This window comes from Phocoena phocoena, chromosome 13 (genome assembly GCF_963924675.1).
Source record: "Phocoena phocoena chromosome 13, mPhoPho1.1, whole genome shotgun sequence".
Lineage (NCBI taxonomy): Eukaryota > Metazoa > Chordata > Mammalia > Artiodactyla > Phocoenidae > Phocoena > Phocoena phocoena.
In genome coordinates this window covers 76,352,164-76,366,769 of record NC_089231.1, presented here as the reverse complement: position 1 = coordinate 76,366,769, position 14,606 = coordinate 76,352,164, and the positions used below count along the sequence as shown (strand labels likewise).

The following is a 14,606-nucleotide window of genomic DNA, read 5'->3' as shown; positions in this document are numbered from 1 at the left end:
CCACCTTAAGCCCTGTCTCTCACCTGTCCCATCATAGCGGTTAACGTCCTCACGTTAGGAATTTGTTTTCCTAGAGACCCATTCCGCCATAGGTGTTTTTTGGTTGGTTGGTCTTTTTTTAAGGGGGAGAGGCAGACTTTTTTTTTTTTTTTAACATCTTTATTGGAGTGTAATTGCTTTACAATGGTGTGTTAGTTTCTACTTTATAACAAAGTGAATCCGTTATACATATACATATGTTCCCATAGCTCTTCCCTCTTGCATCTCCCTCCCTCCCACCCTCCCTATCCCACCCCTCTAGGTGGTCACAAAGCACCGAGCTGATCTCCCTGTGCTATGCGGCTGCTTCCCACTAGCTATCTATTTTACGTTTGGTAGCGTATATATGTCCATGCCACTCTCTCACTTTGTCACAGCTTCCCCTTCCCCTTCCCCATATCCTCAAGTCCATGCTCTAGTAGGTCTGTGTCTTTATTCCCGTCTTACCCGTAGGTTCTTCATGACCTTTTTTTTTTTTCCTTAGATTCCATATATATGTGTTAGCAAGAGACAGACTTTTATATTAGTCCACAGAACATTTAGTATTCTTGCAGAAGTGGCTGCTTTGGGGTGACTTTAAGGTCACCATTTCACTGACGGTCATTCTGCATATGACCAAGGGGCCCCTGTGCTTCCTTTCGGAACACAGGAGGCCTTAACACAACCCCTTGAGTACAGGAAGCAGTTTCAGAAAGGTCCCTGTGCCAGGTTAGTCCCGGTCCCTCTGCACTCTGGCTTCCAGAAGCACCGAGGCCCAGCCTCAGAAGGCATCCCTCTACCTTCTCATCCTCCCTCCAAAATCATTAAAAACAAAACAAAACAAAACTAAAACTAAAATCGGTAAAGTCTTAAGCTCTTCAATTTAGTACTAGATACCTGGGGATACTATCTGATGTGCTATTACTAAGAGCCCGCCCCAGGTTTAGTTTGCTTTGATCTTTCATGACTGTAGCTTCACATCCAGCTTTTACCTTGGGACTCACAACTCATCTGTGACGGGGGCCTTGCTATCCCCATCTGCAAAGGGAGAAACTGAGGCAGAGGGAGATATCCTGAATCATCCACATAACTGGTCCAGGACTTTTCTCTTGATTCTGGAGCTGCTTCTGTAGTGTTACTCAAAACCTTTTTGTGAATCTCAGACCCCTTCAGAGTAACCGATGCAAGTATGGACCTCTCCCTAGAAAAAACTGACAAGCTCTACTCATCTGATATTAGGGGTTGGGGGGGAGCGATTCATAGATCAGTTGAAGCCCTTGCAAGGTAAGAACTTCTGCTTCAAAACATAATTGTGCGGTTTCTAAGCTCGTGTTTATCGAGCAGTGTGTCCCAAATATATGCTAAGCCTTTCCAAACATTGTATCATTTGACCATCCTGAGAGGCGGTGAATCTGATATTCCCATTTTACAGACAAGAGACTGAGGCTCAGAGAAAGGAAGAACTTAGCCAGCCCCACAGTGGCCAAGTTGGTGGCTGGGTACCAAAGGAAGGTACATCCACACAGCCTGACTTCAGAGCTGCAACTTGAAATGACCACCCTGGTATGAACTTATATATATGAGATTTAAGAGGTTGCCAACCAAAGTTGTCATAAATGGTGGGTGCTCATGGCTAGAGAGGGCAGTGTCTTTGAGTCTCTCTCTCTTTTTTTTTTTGGCGCGGCACGTGGCATGCAGGATCTTAGTGCCCCCTGCAGTGGAAGCGCAGAGTCTTAACCACTGGACCGCCAGGGAAGTCCCAGTCTTTGAGTCTCTTGCTGTCGCTTACATCAGACAGCCCTGGTTGAATCAATGGTGGGAAATTCCCTTTACTTCTTTGTGTCCCCGTGGCCTCGCCCGCGAGTTGGAGCAGCGTCCACCGTGCTTTTCTCCAGCTCAGTGGTGTGGTGAGATCCGAGTCATAAAGCGGTCGTGAAGCACTTTGTAGACGAGGAGGGAGCGATTCGTTATTTGCAGAGCAAAAACCCACTTGGGGTGAGCTGCCTCCTGTCCCTTGAGTGTCCACACACGTTAGATCAGAATTGCTTCCCCAAGCGTATCAGAAAGTTAATAAACCGGGAAGGCTCTCATGGGACTTTGGGGCCCCCCTTTTCATTTTAATAGCAGATTGAAGTGCTAGTGAGAGGAGGAATTTGCTCTTCGAGAACAGAGATTTTACAGTCCCCAGCCTCGCCCCAGTGCGCTGCTTTAGTCGTTTGAGAAAGGCTGCCAGAAACTGAGTAAGCATCGCCAGGGGAAAACAACAGAAACCTCCCAGCACCCCAGAACCTCTGCCACCTGCTCCCGTGAAAAGGCCAATTCAGTCGGCTGCAGTGGAAAACATTCTCGGGCCGTTCGTTAGCGGGCTGCGACGCCGTTTGGCCTTGGATTTCAATATTCCCTTGTAACGTTTTACAACCCAGACCCGGCGACAATGGTGTCATTCATTGCATCCGCTCACGTGGAACAGAATGTGGGAGGGAGGCGGAGCTGGGGAGAAGCTGGTCTGCAGCCCTGACACCCAGAGTGAGCTGAGGGACTCAGGACCCTGGTTGGTGTCCAGACTGGGCAGAGCGCGTCTGTGTCTGCAGGAGACAGCGGAGAGCAGCGGGATTTGACCCTTGGTAAAGCAGGATTGATTGACAGTTTGACCGGTAAAGGTTGCTGTTGCCTGGTGTAGCCAATATCTAACTCTGGCATCACAGAGGAGGATGCGCTATGTAACAGAATGGTTGTGTCATCCCAGCAGTGATGGGAAGGCAGCAGTTCCCCTGGCAAGCGCTTTGGAACAGCCCTGACCTGGAGTGTAGCTCGGCTTTACCTCTTCTTAGCTGGGTGATCCGGAGCAAGTTGCTGAGCCTTTCTGAGCCTCATTTTCTCTATCTCTAAAGTAAAGCTAATCATCGTGATGAAATGGGATTCTTGCCAGGATCAAATGAGGGAAAGCACGTAAGTCAGCCAGTACAGTAGCTGGGACGTTAGGACGCACAGAGAGAACAACGTGGACGATAAAGAGGAAGACGAGGATGAGGGTGGTGGAAAAACAGTCCCCAGTTGCTGCCCTCTTCCCAGACGCACGAGGGCTTTTCAACTTTCACTTTAATTCTCTGGTGTCCTGGATTCTTCAATGACGCTCTCAAACTGTGGAGGAAAATAGTTTATCTTCTCATCATAGGGACTTTAGAGGCTTTTGCTATGTTGCTACTCACTGAGTTCCTTTGATTGGTCCGGGAAAAACAATCCCGGGAATTCCCTGGCGGTCCAGTGGTTAGCAGTGGGCGCTTTCAATGCCAAGGGCATGGGTTCGATTCCTGGTCAGGGAACTGAGATCCCGAAAGCATTGTGGTCAAAAAAAAAAGATGCCAATGTTGTTTGTTGGTACCGTTTTCTCCTCTTTGCCTCCGTAGCTCCATCCTGATTGAGAAGTCATTGTACTCTTCCATGCCTCAATCTTGACACCTGTCAGATGGATTTGGGGATGTTGCCTTTCAGGCATCAAGAAAGATGTGCGTGATTGGTGGTGGGAATGATATCTCAAGTCTTCAGAGAGGAACAAACTGAGAGGGACAAGTGGTTATTGGGATAATAGGCCTTTCCCACTTCTGTGAGTGGTAGTAATCAAAAGCAGAATTTGGCCTTTCCAGGGAGTAATTTTGCAATTTGGCAGTGCTGGAAGGGAGAATTCCACGGAGTCCATTGATACATTCTCTTGTAAATTCCCTCAGCCAACATTTTTTAAGACTTATTTTCTTTAATTAAAAAAATAACGCTCTCCATTAAGAATATCAAACGAAAAGAGGTTCCCCCCTTCCTGTTGGATCTCTGACAGTCCAGTACTTGAACTAAGCAAGACCTAAATAGAATTACCAGTGAGATCTGACAACGTTTATGTTTTATTATTATTATAATTTTCCTTTCTCCTCTTCTTCTTCTTCTTTTTTTTCTTTCCATTTTGTAGCTTCGGCAGCCAAGGGAGAACTGTAAAGCTGATTTCATTCCTTTCAGCCTCCTGGCCCCAGGAGGAGAGTCTGAGCAGTGACGCTGCTCAGGATGGCTCCATCTTTAGTTCTGAGATGACACAGGCCACGGGAAAGCTGGGCTAGGAGACCCCCTGGGTGTCATGAGGGTGTCTGTAGCCTCATGGAAACTTGGCAGATACTCCGTTGTCCCCTGCCTGGTTACTCTGACGTACTTTCAGATGACAAAGGCGGGGGCCCAGGATGGAGATGGTCGTCCCCCTGAGGGATGGGAGAAGTGAGAGAGGAGTCTTGGGCCCCAAACACCCGCACCCCCAAAAGCATATTATGTTTTAAAATTGAAAGAAGTCAGTAGGAGATTGGCTAGAAGTAATTCGGGGACAGCTGGGTTAGAAATCTGGTGGTGTCTCTTTGTAGCTCTGTGATCCTGGGCAAGTTATTTAATCTGCCTGGGCCTCAGTTTTCTAATCTGTAAAATGGGGACTAAAGCAGTACCCACTTCATAGGGTCATGGAGAGGATGAAGTGGGCGGATGCAGCATTCTTCAAAATGTGCTAGGTGTAGTGCTCTTCGTAAGATGATTTCAGGTGTACCTTTTTTTTTTTTTTGGCGGTACGCGGCCTCTCACCGTTGTGGCCTCTCCCGTTGCGGAGCACAGGCTCCGGACGCGCAGGCTCAGCGGCCATGGCTCACGGGCCCAGCCGCTCCGCGGCATGTGGGATCTTCCCGGACCGGGGCACGAACCTGTGTCCCCTGCATCGGCAGGCGGACTCTCAACCACTGCGCCACCAGGGAAGCCCCAGGTGTACCTTTTGATTTTAATAGGTATTTACTTTAAATTGCATTAGGGAAACTAACTAGTACCAAAACCCCCTAATTTCATGTATATTACTACTCAGAGTGAGGCAAAACATATTTAGATAAAGAATTCATTTTAAAAATGGAATCAGTTAAAGTATAGTTGGTTCATGGCAAAAATCACAGCTAAGTTCGAGATTTCCTGATACATATTTCTTCTAGAGAGGCGTTCTTACTCTGTTTCAGGCCATGGGCCTCTCTGGCAGTCTGGTGAAGCTTAGGGATCACTTCTTAGAATAATCTGATTAAATGTGTAAAATAACATGCATTGATTGCCAAGGAAGCCGGTTATATTAAAATATAGTTGTCAGAATCTTTTCTAAATGGTGATATAGTAATATGCGCACTTTATGAACGTCTTAAGTAACAGGATCTGGTGCAGGTCAAAAACGACTGTATTTTTGTAGTCATCACGAGCATAAATGGTGTCTGGAGACACGTACCGCTGCAACGGGATGTGAAGCTATTTTGTTTCTGTTGATGACAGTCGCTAGGGCTGCTAACTGAACCGTGGCGTGTTGCTGACACCCAAACAGAAAGAAATACTAAATTCCAATTCAAGATTAGTGAAAACAAAGACATCATTTTGAAAATCTAAGTTTACACCCCTAAGTGTTTCCCCAAAGTTAAGATCTCCAAGTTAAGGAGACAGACAGGCTTATGGCACTGCTCCCTCCCGAGAAATTTTATGGGCTGAAAGCACGAGTCATTTTGTAACGGCAGTCACGATAGTTTCTACTATGTGCCAGACATTTTCTAGAGTGTATCGTTGGGTAATTTCAACAATCTTGGGAGGTAACTGACGCACGCTCAGAGATATTGTGTCTTGTCCAAGATCACATAGCTGTTAGATGGTACGTCTGGTATAGAACATATATTTTCCTGAATTGAACACCTTTATTCTTCCCACTATACCCTGATTCTTAGATACCCAAGTAAAAACCACAGTCCAGTGGGTTATCAGGGAAGGGAAGGTGTCCGGAGGACTCAGGGCTGACTGCTGTGGTTTCTCCAAAGTATCTCCGTATTTCTCCCATTTTGCAGATGAGGAAACTGAGGCTTAGCTAGGTCACCTGCCAACTCTATGACCTTTAGCTGAGCTCTGTGCTACAGACTTAGTGGATTGGAGAACTCATTTCTGTGGGTTGCGTGAAGAAGGGACATTTCCTGAGGGGTATTGCTAGCAGCTTTGCTGGATCCGCAGATGACCGGAGATCGGATTCAAATCCTGTTCTGTCCCTCTCACTTCTAGGGACCTGTCTTGAGGGAAATGCGGGGGAAGCTTTGAGTATCTTCAACTTCATTTTCATTTTGCTTTCCAGCCAAGCAGGTCCTCCCCTGGGAATTTCAGCTCTGTTTCCATTGCGTTTTGCCAGGCGCGGTGGTGCGGTGGGTGGGGCTGGGGGGAGGATGGATGGAGAGCCTGGAGGGTCACACGTCGCTCCGGACGACTGTATGCGCTTCCTTTATTTGTGTATTCCTCCTAAACTAGTCCTCCTGCTACACTATAATAATAATTCACATATTAATTCTGTTAATAATTGGTAATAGTAATTATTGTTTTCAACATGGAAGTATTCATCTAAACTTCGTAAGCACTCACTGTAAAAAGAGCCAAGCCGTGCAGATGTACAGAAAGTAATAAGTTGATCTAGAAAGTCTCCCAGGGCTTCCCTGGTGGCGTAGTGGTTGAGAGTCCGCCTGCCGATGCAGGGGACACGGGTTCGTGCCCCGGTCCGGGAAGATCCCACATGCCGCGGAGCAGCTGGGACCGTGAGCCATGGCCACTGAGCCTGCGGGTCCAGATCCTGTGCTCCGCAACAGGAGAGGCCACAACAGTGAGAGGCCCGCGTACTGCAAAAAAAAAAAATAAATAAATAAAATAAATAAAAAAATAAAAAGTCTCCCGTAACCCCAACTTCTGGAGGGAACCTCTGGGATTCATTTCATAATCTAGACCGTGTTGTTTCCCCCTTCTTTAACTTAATTCAGCTCACACAGATTTCTGAATTTGTGCATATCCAGCCTTCTCATCCTTTTCAAGGCTGCATAATATTCCATCGTTTAGCTCTATCAAAGCTGACGCTACCATTAATGAGGACATTTAGGTTATTTCTGGTTTTTTCCCTTGTTACAGACAGTGCTGCAGAGAAAATCCTCATACTTACATCTTTGGGTACTGACCTGATGGCTTCTTGGGAAAATCCTTCGTAATGGGATTGCTTGCTCCATGTTATTGTATATTATTATTATTGTTTTGGCCATGCCTTATGGCAAACGGGATCTTAGTTTCTTGACCAGGGATGGAACCCGTGCCCCCTGCATTGGGAGTGTGGAGTTTTAACCACTGGACCACCAGGGAAGTCCCTGTATATTTTTAAAAATGGATGCTCTTGGGAATTCCCTGGTGGTCCAGTGGTTAGGACTTGGGGATTTCACCACCGTGGTCCCAGGTTCAATCCCTGGTCGGGGAACTAAGATCCCACAAGCCATGTGGCGTGGCCAAAAAAAAAAAAAAAAAAAGGGGTGATATCATGTTGCCTTCCAGAAAAGATGGGCAAATCACCCTTCCATCAGCCTACACACTGTACTAGTTACTCTCCTGAGCAAGATTTCCTTCCCCCATCCCAAACGTTGGCGGCCGCCTCCTCTTTGTGCATATGGGAATATTATGGGTCGGGCCGTTCTCTTCTTACACACCCCAGATGTTTCTCTCAATTCTACCTGTTATCTTTGAGCTGTCCCTCCTCTCAGCTCCTTTGCAAACTCTCACTCTGATCCCTCCCCCACCCACCTGGCTTCCTTTGGGACTCTTGTGATGCCCAGCACCTCTTTCTTCCTTTCCAGGAGAGGTTTCGGTTGAATTTCTCAAACTCGTATGTGGAAAAAAATGGTCTGAAAGCTGAAGGGAAGGGAATGTGGAGGACGGATCCTATGAGTGTGAGGGACCAGATTTTGAGCACTTTGGAGGAGGCTGTACCTATGGCGTCACAAACTGAGGCTCAGAAAGGTGGTGGCCCAGAAGCCTGTGAGTGGAGGAGGTGGGACCTGAATTTGGATCTGCCTGGTCTTAGCCTCCATGCTCTTTTCTCTATCTCCCTTGTCCTCCTTTTTCTTCTCCTTTTCCTTCCCCCTCTCTCTCCCTCTACTCTGCCTCCAAAACTGTGACAGTCCTTCTGATGGCTACCATCTGTTGTGCCAAACACTGTTTTAAGCCTTTCACGTGTATTAACTAATTTCCTCTCTCAATAACCCTTTGAACCTGGGGTTTTTCATTATCCCTTTTTTACAGATAGGAAAACCGAGGCGCGGAAAAGTTAAGTGTTATGTCATTGGTGACAAGTACGGCACTCAAAAGGAAAGTCTAAGGCACGAGGAGCAAACTATTCGAGTTAGGGTCACCTAGGTTCTTACGTGGCTACCCCAGGTGGTCACCTACCATTCTTTACTAATGTTGGGCAAAGGCCACAGCCCCATTTTAAAGATGGAGATCCAGAAGTTAAGTCTCAGTGAGCTCTCAGCTCTTTAGCTTTTGAATTAGGGAATTCAAAGACGTCTAGAATAGGTTGAAATATTTCACCTGCCATGTGTGTTTATTGTTGAGAGGGGTCTCAACTGGGGGTGCTCATTTACCTTTCTGCATATGTATAGAGCTATTCATAAATCTACTCGCCTAATGTATAAGACATGAAAAGTGGTGACTAAATATATACGTATAGGATAGGATGCATTGGATGCACTTGAGTATAACTGGATCTATTCATTCATCAAAGATCCCTTTGTTTCTTATTCTGTGAGTTTTCTGGAAGAGTCTTTGACCCTGTGGTTCAGCCAGCGGGAGGATCTCTGTCAGGCCACTGATCAGTGTTACTTCGCATCTTCTGTCTTTCAGTAAAGAATATCCCGTGGTTCCCAGGAGCACAGTGAGACAGAAAGTGGCCTCCAACCACAGTCCTTTCAGCAGTGAGCCTCGAGCTCTCTCCGCCTCGTCCAACTTGGGGTCCCAGTACCAGTGTGAGAATGGTGTGTCTGGCCCTTCCCAGGACCTCCTACCCCCACCCAACCCGTACCCGCTGCCCCAGGAGCACGGCCAAATTTACCACTGCACCAAGAGGAAAGGTGAGTGTGGCAGCCCTGCCGTCCTGGCCACTCTCTGTACTTCTTCCTTCTTTTCCTTGAAAAGATAAGTACACATAACTACGTGTATTTATTTTTAAAATGTAAGCAGTGCAAAACTACAAAGAGATTGTAAGAAATTCAAACCATTCAAGTAAAGCTACAGATTCCTTTGACGCGTACCCCCCCTTCCTTGGGGAAAACTTATTTGAAATGTTCAGACCCATTTATTTATTTACACTTGCACACACCCACAAATACAAAGAGTTTTGCTTTTAGTTTTAACAGTTGATATCATACCGCATCTATTTTGCAATTTGCATTCTTTTAAACTTTAGAATGCATCGTAGATACCTTTTTGTGAACTTAGAGTGGCCTCATTCTTTTCAGCTGCTGAAGAGGAAGTATTGCCCCAAAAGGATAAAGCTGAGTTTATGTTGCCACTAGTCGTCAGGGAGTGTGCTTCCAGGGAACCTCCTTGGAATTAGATGTGCCCTTTAGTTCACGTGCAGGGTTTCTCCCAGGTGGATTCTGAGCTCTTCTTTCCTTTCCAGATCAAATCAATAGCGAAAAAGGCGGGGAGGGAGAGAACAAAATCACAATAGATTTTTCTCTCCTGTGCATCCCCTCTTTAAATCTACTAGGCTGCGGTCTGAGACACAACCTCGTTTCCTTTGCCAAATGAGAAATGGATGATTTTTTTCCTAAGTTATCTGAGTCCAGAGTGGAGGTTAAGGAAGGAAATTTCTGGTGGCAGTTTTTCGAGGCAGAATCGAAGGCGTTGATGCGGGCAGTGGGACCAGAGAAACAGATTTGAGTCTCAGCTCTGCCACCAGCTTCCTGTGTGACCTCAGGCAGGCGTCCTAGCCCTGCTGTGTGTCACTTTCTCCCTTTGTAAGTGATGCTAAGTTCCCTAGAGCAGTTGGTACTTGGTAAGCTGGGTGACAGCTATGAAGGAATAAGTGGCAGGTATCCCTCCAGAAAGTGAGTCCTGGGAGGAAGTGAAGAGAAGGCTGCTTATCTAGGTGAAGGTTTGGGATAACAGACATAAGGGGAGGGGGCCATGTAGCCTCGTGCTTACGCCTGTGGTCTTCAGAGTCAGAAAAGCAAGATGAATCCTACCTTTGCCGTTTTCAAGTGTTTATGATTAGGTGCGAGTTACTTAGCAAACATCACTAAAAGTTACTCTAAACATCACTAAAAGTCATCTATAGGTTCGGGCCCGTGATTGGACCTGTCTCATAGACTCGGTGTGAAGATGACATGAAATCATGCTTGTTCAGCACAGGGTTGACTTAATAAACCGGCCCTGTTTTGCTCCAGCAGGCCCACGGCTCCATCTCTAGAGTGGCCCTGTTGGGCCTCACAGCCCTAGCAGCCAACACGACGCCTGTCAAAGCCCAGTGCCTGGTGCCTGGACCCTTTTTTTTTTTTCTCTCTTTTTTGGGGCTGTGCTCATGGCATGTGGGACCTTACTTCCCCGGCCAGGGATCGAACCCGGACCCCCTGCAGTGGAAGCACGGAGTCTTAACCATTGGACCGCCAGGGCAGTCCCCATGGGTTTTCTTTAAAAAAACAAACAAACAAAACCCAACAACTCACTAACCAGAACCAATGGAAAAGGATGCTTTTGCAGTTTTCTCTGGAACAGGGGTGACATGAGGAAAGGATCACGGTTTGGTGATTTGACATTTACCAAAATCACGTTTTGAAAGAGGGAAGAGCTATCACGGCTCCAAGCCTGGGGCTGGGGAGCTGACTTGGGTGAGACTGAGCTTTCCAGACTTACCTGAAGCCCATCCAAGCTCCTTGGATCTGGAAGTCCTGCACAATATCACCCCATCAGGCCCCCTGGCCCAACTCCCAACACGACCGCTGCCAGATGAGCTGGAGACCAGATGCCTGCAAACATGCCTCTTCAGGCACAAGCAGGGGTTAAGAATGTCCCATGAAACACAGGTCCCTGCACAGAGATTCTGTTTTATATTATATTTAAGGGTGCCCTGCCTAGGTTCCAGACCACAGCCTTTTCAAGAAAGTTATTAAGTAGGTACTCTTATTAACCCACTTCACAAACGGGGAAACTGAGGCCCACAGAGGGAAAATTGTGAGCTAATGGTTCTTGAAGGCAGCATCTGAACCCAAGCCTGGTCTGCAGACTCTGCCTGGGCCCTGAACCACCGCCCTATCTGCCTCCACTACCTTTGCTTATGGGCTACGGTCTCCAAATTTCATCGTCCACCAGAGATCTGCTCTTGAGGCTGGGTCAAACACGCTGATTAAGAGCTCACCAGGTTTGAATTAAAGAGTTCTTTCGATTAAATTAATGCCAGACCAGCAGAAGAGAAGGAAGTTACAAAGAATCAGGGCGCTGTTTTGAGTTCAGTATTTACAGCAGCATCCTTGTAAATGCACTCCTGGAGGATGCAGGGTGGACGCTTTGAATGCAAGCCTGATGGACCCTCTTTGGGTGATGTGAGGACTTGGTATGCGTGGGGGTGTTGTGCGGGATCCTCGAGTGAACTTGGGATCAACTTGAGGCGGCCCCTGGGGAAGCTAGAGTCAGTGGCTGGTCCGTTGCAGTACGTTCCAGAGGCTGACACTTTGCAGCAGTGTGACCATGGGTCAGTTGCTCCAGCTTTCTCAACTACCTTTTCTGCAGAATGGGAACGACAGTAGCACCTACCCTGCAGGATCGTTAGGCGATGAAATGAGATGATCCAGGTAGAGCACCTAAAAGAGTGCCTGGTACCTGTAAGTCCTCTATTGAACGTGAGCTAGCCCTGCCCTTGGGAAACTCACACGGTTGCAGGCAGCTCACACATTCAATGACTCATTATAGATTTGTTTGATGACAGTGGCGATCGAATGCTCGAATGCTCTCACGGAGATACGGAAAGTGTTAACGAAAAGCCAAGTGGGGTATCGATTGGACTAGGGTAGGGCATCAGGGGAGAATTTCAGCTGAGGTCTGTGGAGAGTGGGAGTTGGATAGGAGATTGGGGTGCCGAGTGGGTGTCCAGGCGTTGAGAAGAGCACGCGTGCAGCCCCTCGGAAGATGGGGAGCCCGCTCCCACTGGGGCAGTGGACGGGAGGCCAGGGTGGCTGGAGCACAGAGCAGGGGGAAGTGACGGGAGGGGAGGTTGCCAAGGAAGGCAGGGGCTAGCACGACGCCGGCCCTTGTGAGCCATTTTGGGGAGTTCGGATTTTAGCCTAACACCGATGGGCGGCCATTGGAGGCGTCTGAACCCCTGAGTGGCGGGATTCGGGTTGTGCTTTGAGGCGGTCACTTTGCTGTGATAGAACTGATGCCAGGGCCCCATTCAGAGGCTGTTGCAGGCTCTGAGGTGTGAGATGACGGTCGCTCAGGCCGGGGTGTGCGGAGAAGAGCTGGCCATGTCGGGAGAGTCAGGACCTCGTGACTGGTTGAAGATAACAAGGTGAAGAATTGCCCCTCGTTCACGGATGCGTACACTGGGGCTCAGAGAGATTGAGAAACTTGCCCAGAGTCACCCAGCTAGTGAGCCGCTCCGCCCCAAATTCCTACATACTGAGGTCTGTGCACTCGGGGTGCCAGGCTCTTTTCACCTCTGCAGAAACCTCTGCCCTTCTCACCTCCCTCCACCCCCCAAAAGGGAGCTCCCAGAGACAGAGAACATTCCAGCCAAGCTCGGTCTGTCCTGCCTGCCTGCCTCGGAGACGACAAAAAGCAATTCATCATCAGCCTCCATTGTAAAGTGATAAGGAATCAGCCGAGGTTTCCTTCCAGTTTGGGACTCCCGTTAAGTGATAACTCCATGGGTGGCTTCCCCCGACCCCGGCCCCTGACTGCCCCACTATCTGACTTCCCCTCATTGTCTGTCTCCTTTCCAACCAGCCCAGGAGGCAGCCCCAATGAAATGTCAAAGGGCCAGGCCGGCCAGAGGGCCCCTTGTGTTTGGACCCAGCTGTCTCCAAACTATCTCTCTCGATGGTTGGAGCCAAAAAAGCTGGGAAGGTCTTTTATCAATACCACTCAATCAAATCCAGGACCCCAGGGCCTGGGAGAGCACTTGTCTGTCTTTCTTTCCCCCTCCCACCCTGACTACCCTCCCCACAATTAGAAACCAAAGGCAACCCAAATAAAGGTTTTAGCAAAGCCATTTTCTGCACTGGTACGGAGAGGGAATTGGATAGAGTAAAGGGTTTTGCATCTTCTCGGTCTCCGTAGTTTGTAGAGCGATTCTACCTCCTTTTCTTCACTGGATCCTCACTGCAGTCTTTGAGCCATGGGAGATGCCCTCCCATCCCCATTTTGCAGGGGGGAAAATAGAGGACTAAGAGCTTGGATTCCCAAGGTTATGTGGCTGGTGAGTGGCCGATCCGGGATGCGTTCATCAAGTAGATATTAACGGTACACTTACTGTGTACTGGGCACTGTGCTATGTGCTGAAGACAAGGGGAGAGCACAATGGAAAAGGTCCCTGATCCCAGGAAACTTGTATTCTCGCTGCGGGAGACAGATAGTAAGCAAGTCAGTACATTTCATGGCTTCAGATAGCGGCTGAGATCTGAACTGGGGTCTTTTGATTCCCAATCTAGGATCTGCCCACAATACCATCCTAGTTCTTTGCACTTTAAAGTTAAGAGCTAACGGCGTGGGGACAAACACACACACAGATCCATCCATCCATCCGTAAGTGTCAAGGTTACCACCTTGTCATACTCTCTGAACACAGTGGCTTGCATGAAGGCTGAAAGGTTGGGGCCGTCTAGCCGAAGGAGCACTGTTTGAGGAGTCCAAAGGCCTGAATTAGAGTCCTGCTTCTGACTTGCTGAAGGTCACTTAGCTGAGGAGTGTCTGCTCACTGCTCTACCTCCAGGGTCTCTGTCTGTGAAGACTCCACCACGGTCTTTCATCTGAATGAACTCCATCAGCAAGGGAAATGACCCATTTGGGGATGGTGACAATATTTACTCAATGGCATCAGTGATTTGCAAGCAGCTCTGTGAGTTTTCTAGCTCTGGAATCCACCCGAACACCTTCAAGTATCGGATGACCTTCACAGAGCCATCTGTCCAATCTTCCAAGGGGGAAAACAGAGTCGACCCACATTACTTGGGCAGATAAGATTTGAATACTTACTTTAGGCACGAGGAAGATAGAAACTGGACTGCGCTGTTCTTATGTCAATTCCTACATGAAATGTAGGAATTATCCCCACGTACAAACAAGAACTGAGACTGGGATGGTCCAATGGTTCGCCCGAGGTCACGTAGCCAGTGAGTCAGAGACATAACTGTGCCCTAAGATCTGTGTTCTGGATTAATCATTAAAGTCACCTTATCCAGAATCGACAGCATCCAGAAACACGCAAGGCACCAGGGTTTTTCACACTGCTACATGGTGATCCGTGGTCAGAATCACGAAGAGGTTTACTATCGTCCAAGAGACTCCTCTGGGCTCGGGACATTATATCAGTATAATTGACCACCCTTACGCAACTTTCTGAAACCAAGCCGTGGACTCATCTGATTGAGGACTTGACCCTTGACTACAGCCCATTCCCCAACCGTGGAAGAGAAACAGGACTCGTCTGGGACAGAGGTCTTTGCTGTTGATCAGTTATCAGGCTCCCAATAAAAAGATAGAAACCA

General features: G+C 48.0%; 1 protein-coding gene across 1 annotated transcript in view; it reads left to right on the top strand.

Annotated features, from left to right (window-relative positions):
- TBX5 (T-box transcription factor 5) overlaps positions 1–14,606 on the top strand; it is a 43,498-nt gene that overhangs the window by 24,195 nt on the left and 4,697 nt on the right. The window contains exon 7 of the mRNA XM_065889875.1: positions 8,746–8,972. Within this exon, the coding sequence (XP_065745947.1) occupies positions 8,746–8,972 (227 nt within the window). The remainder of the gene's footprint in view (positions 1–8,745; positions 8,973–14,606) is intronic.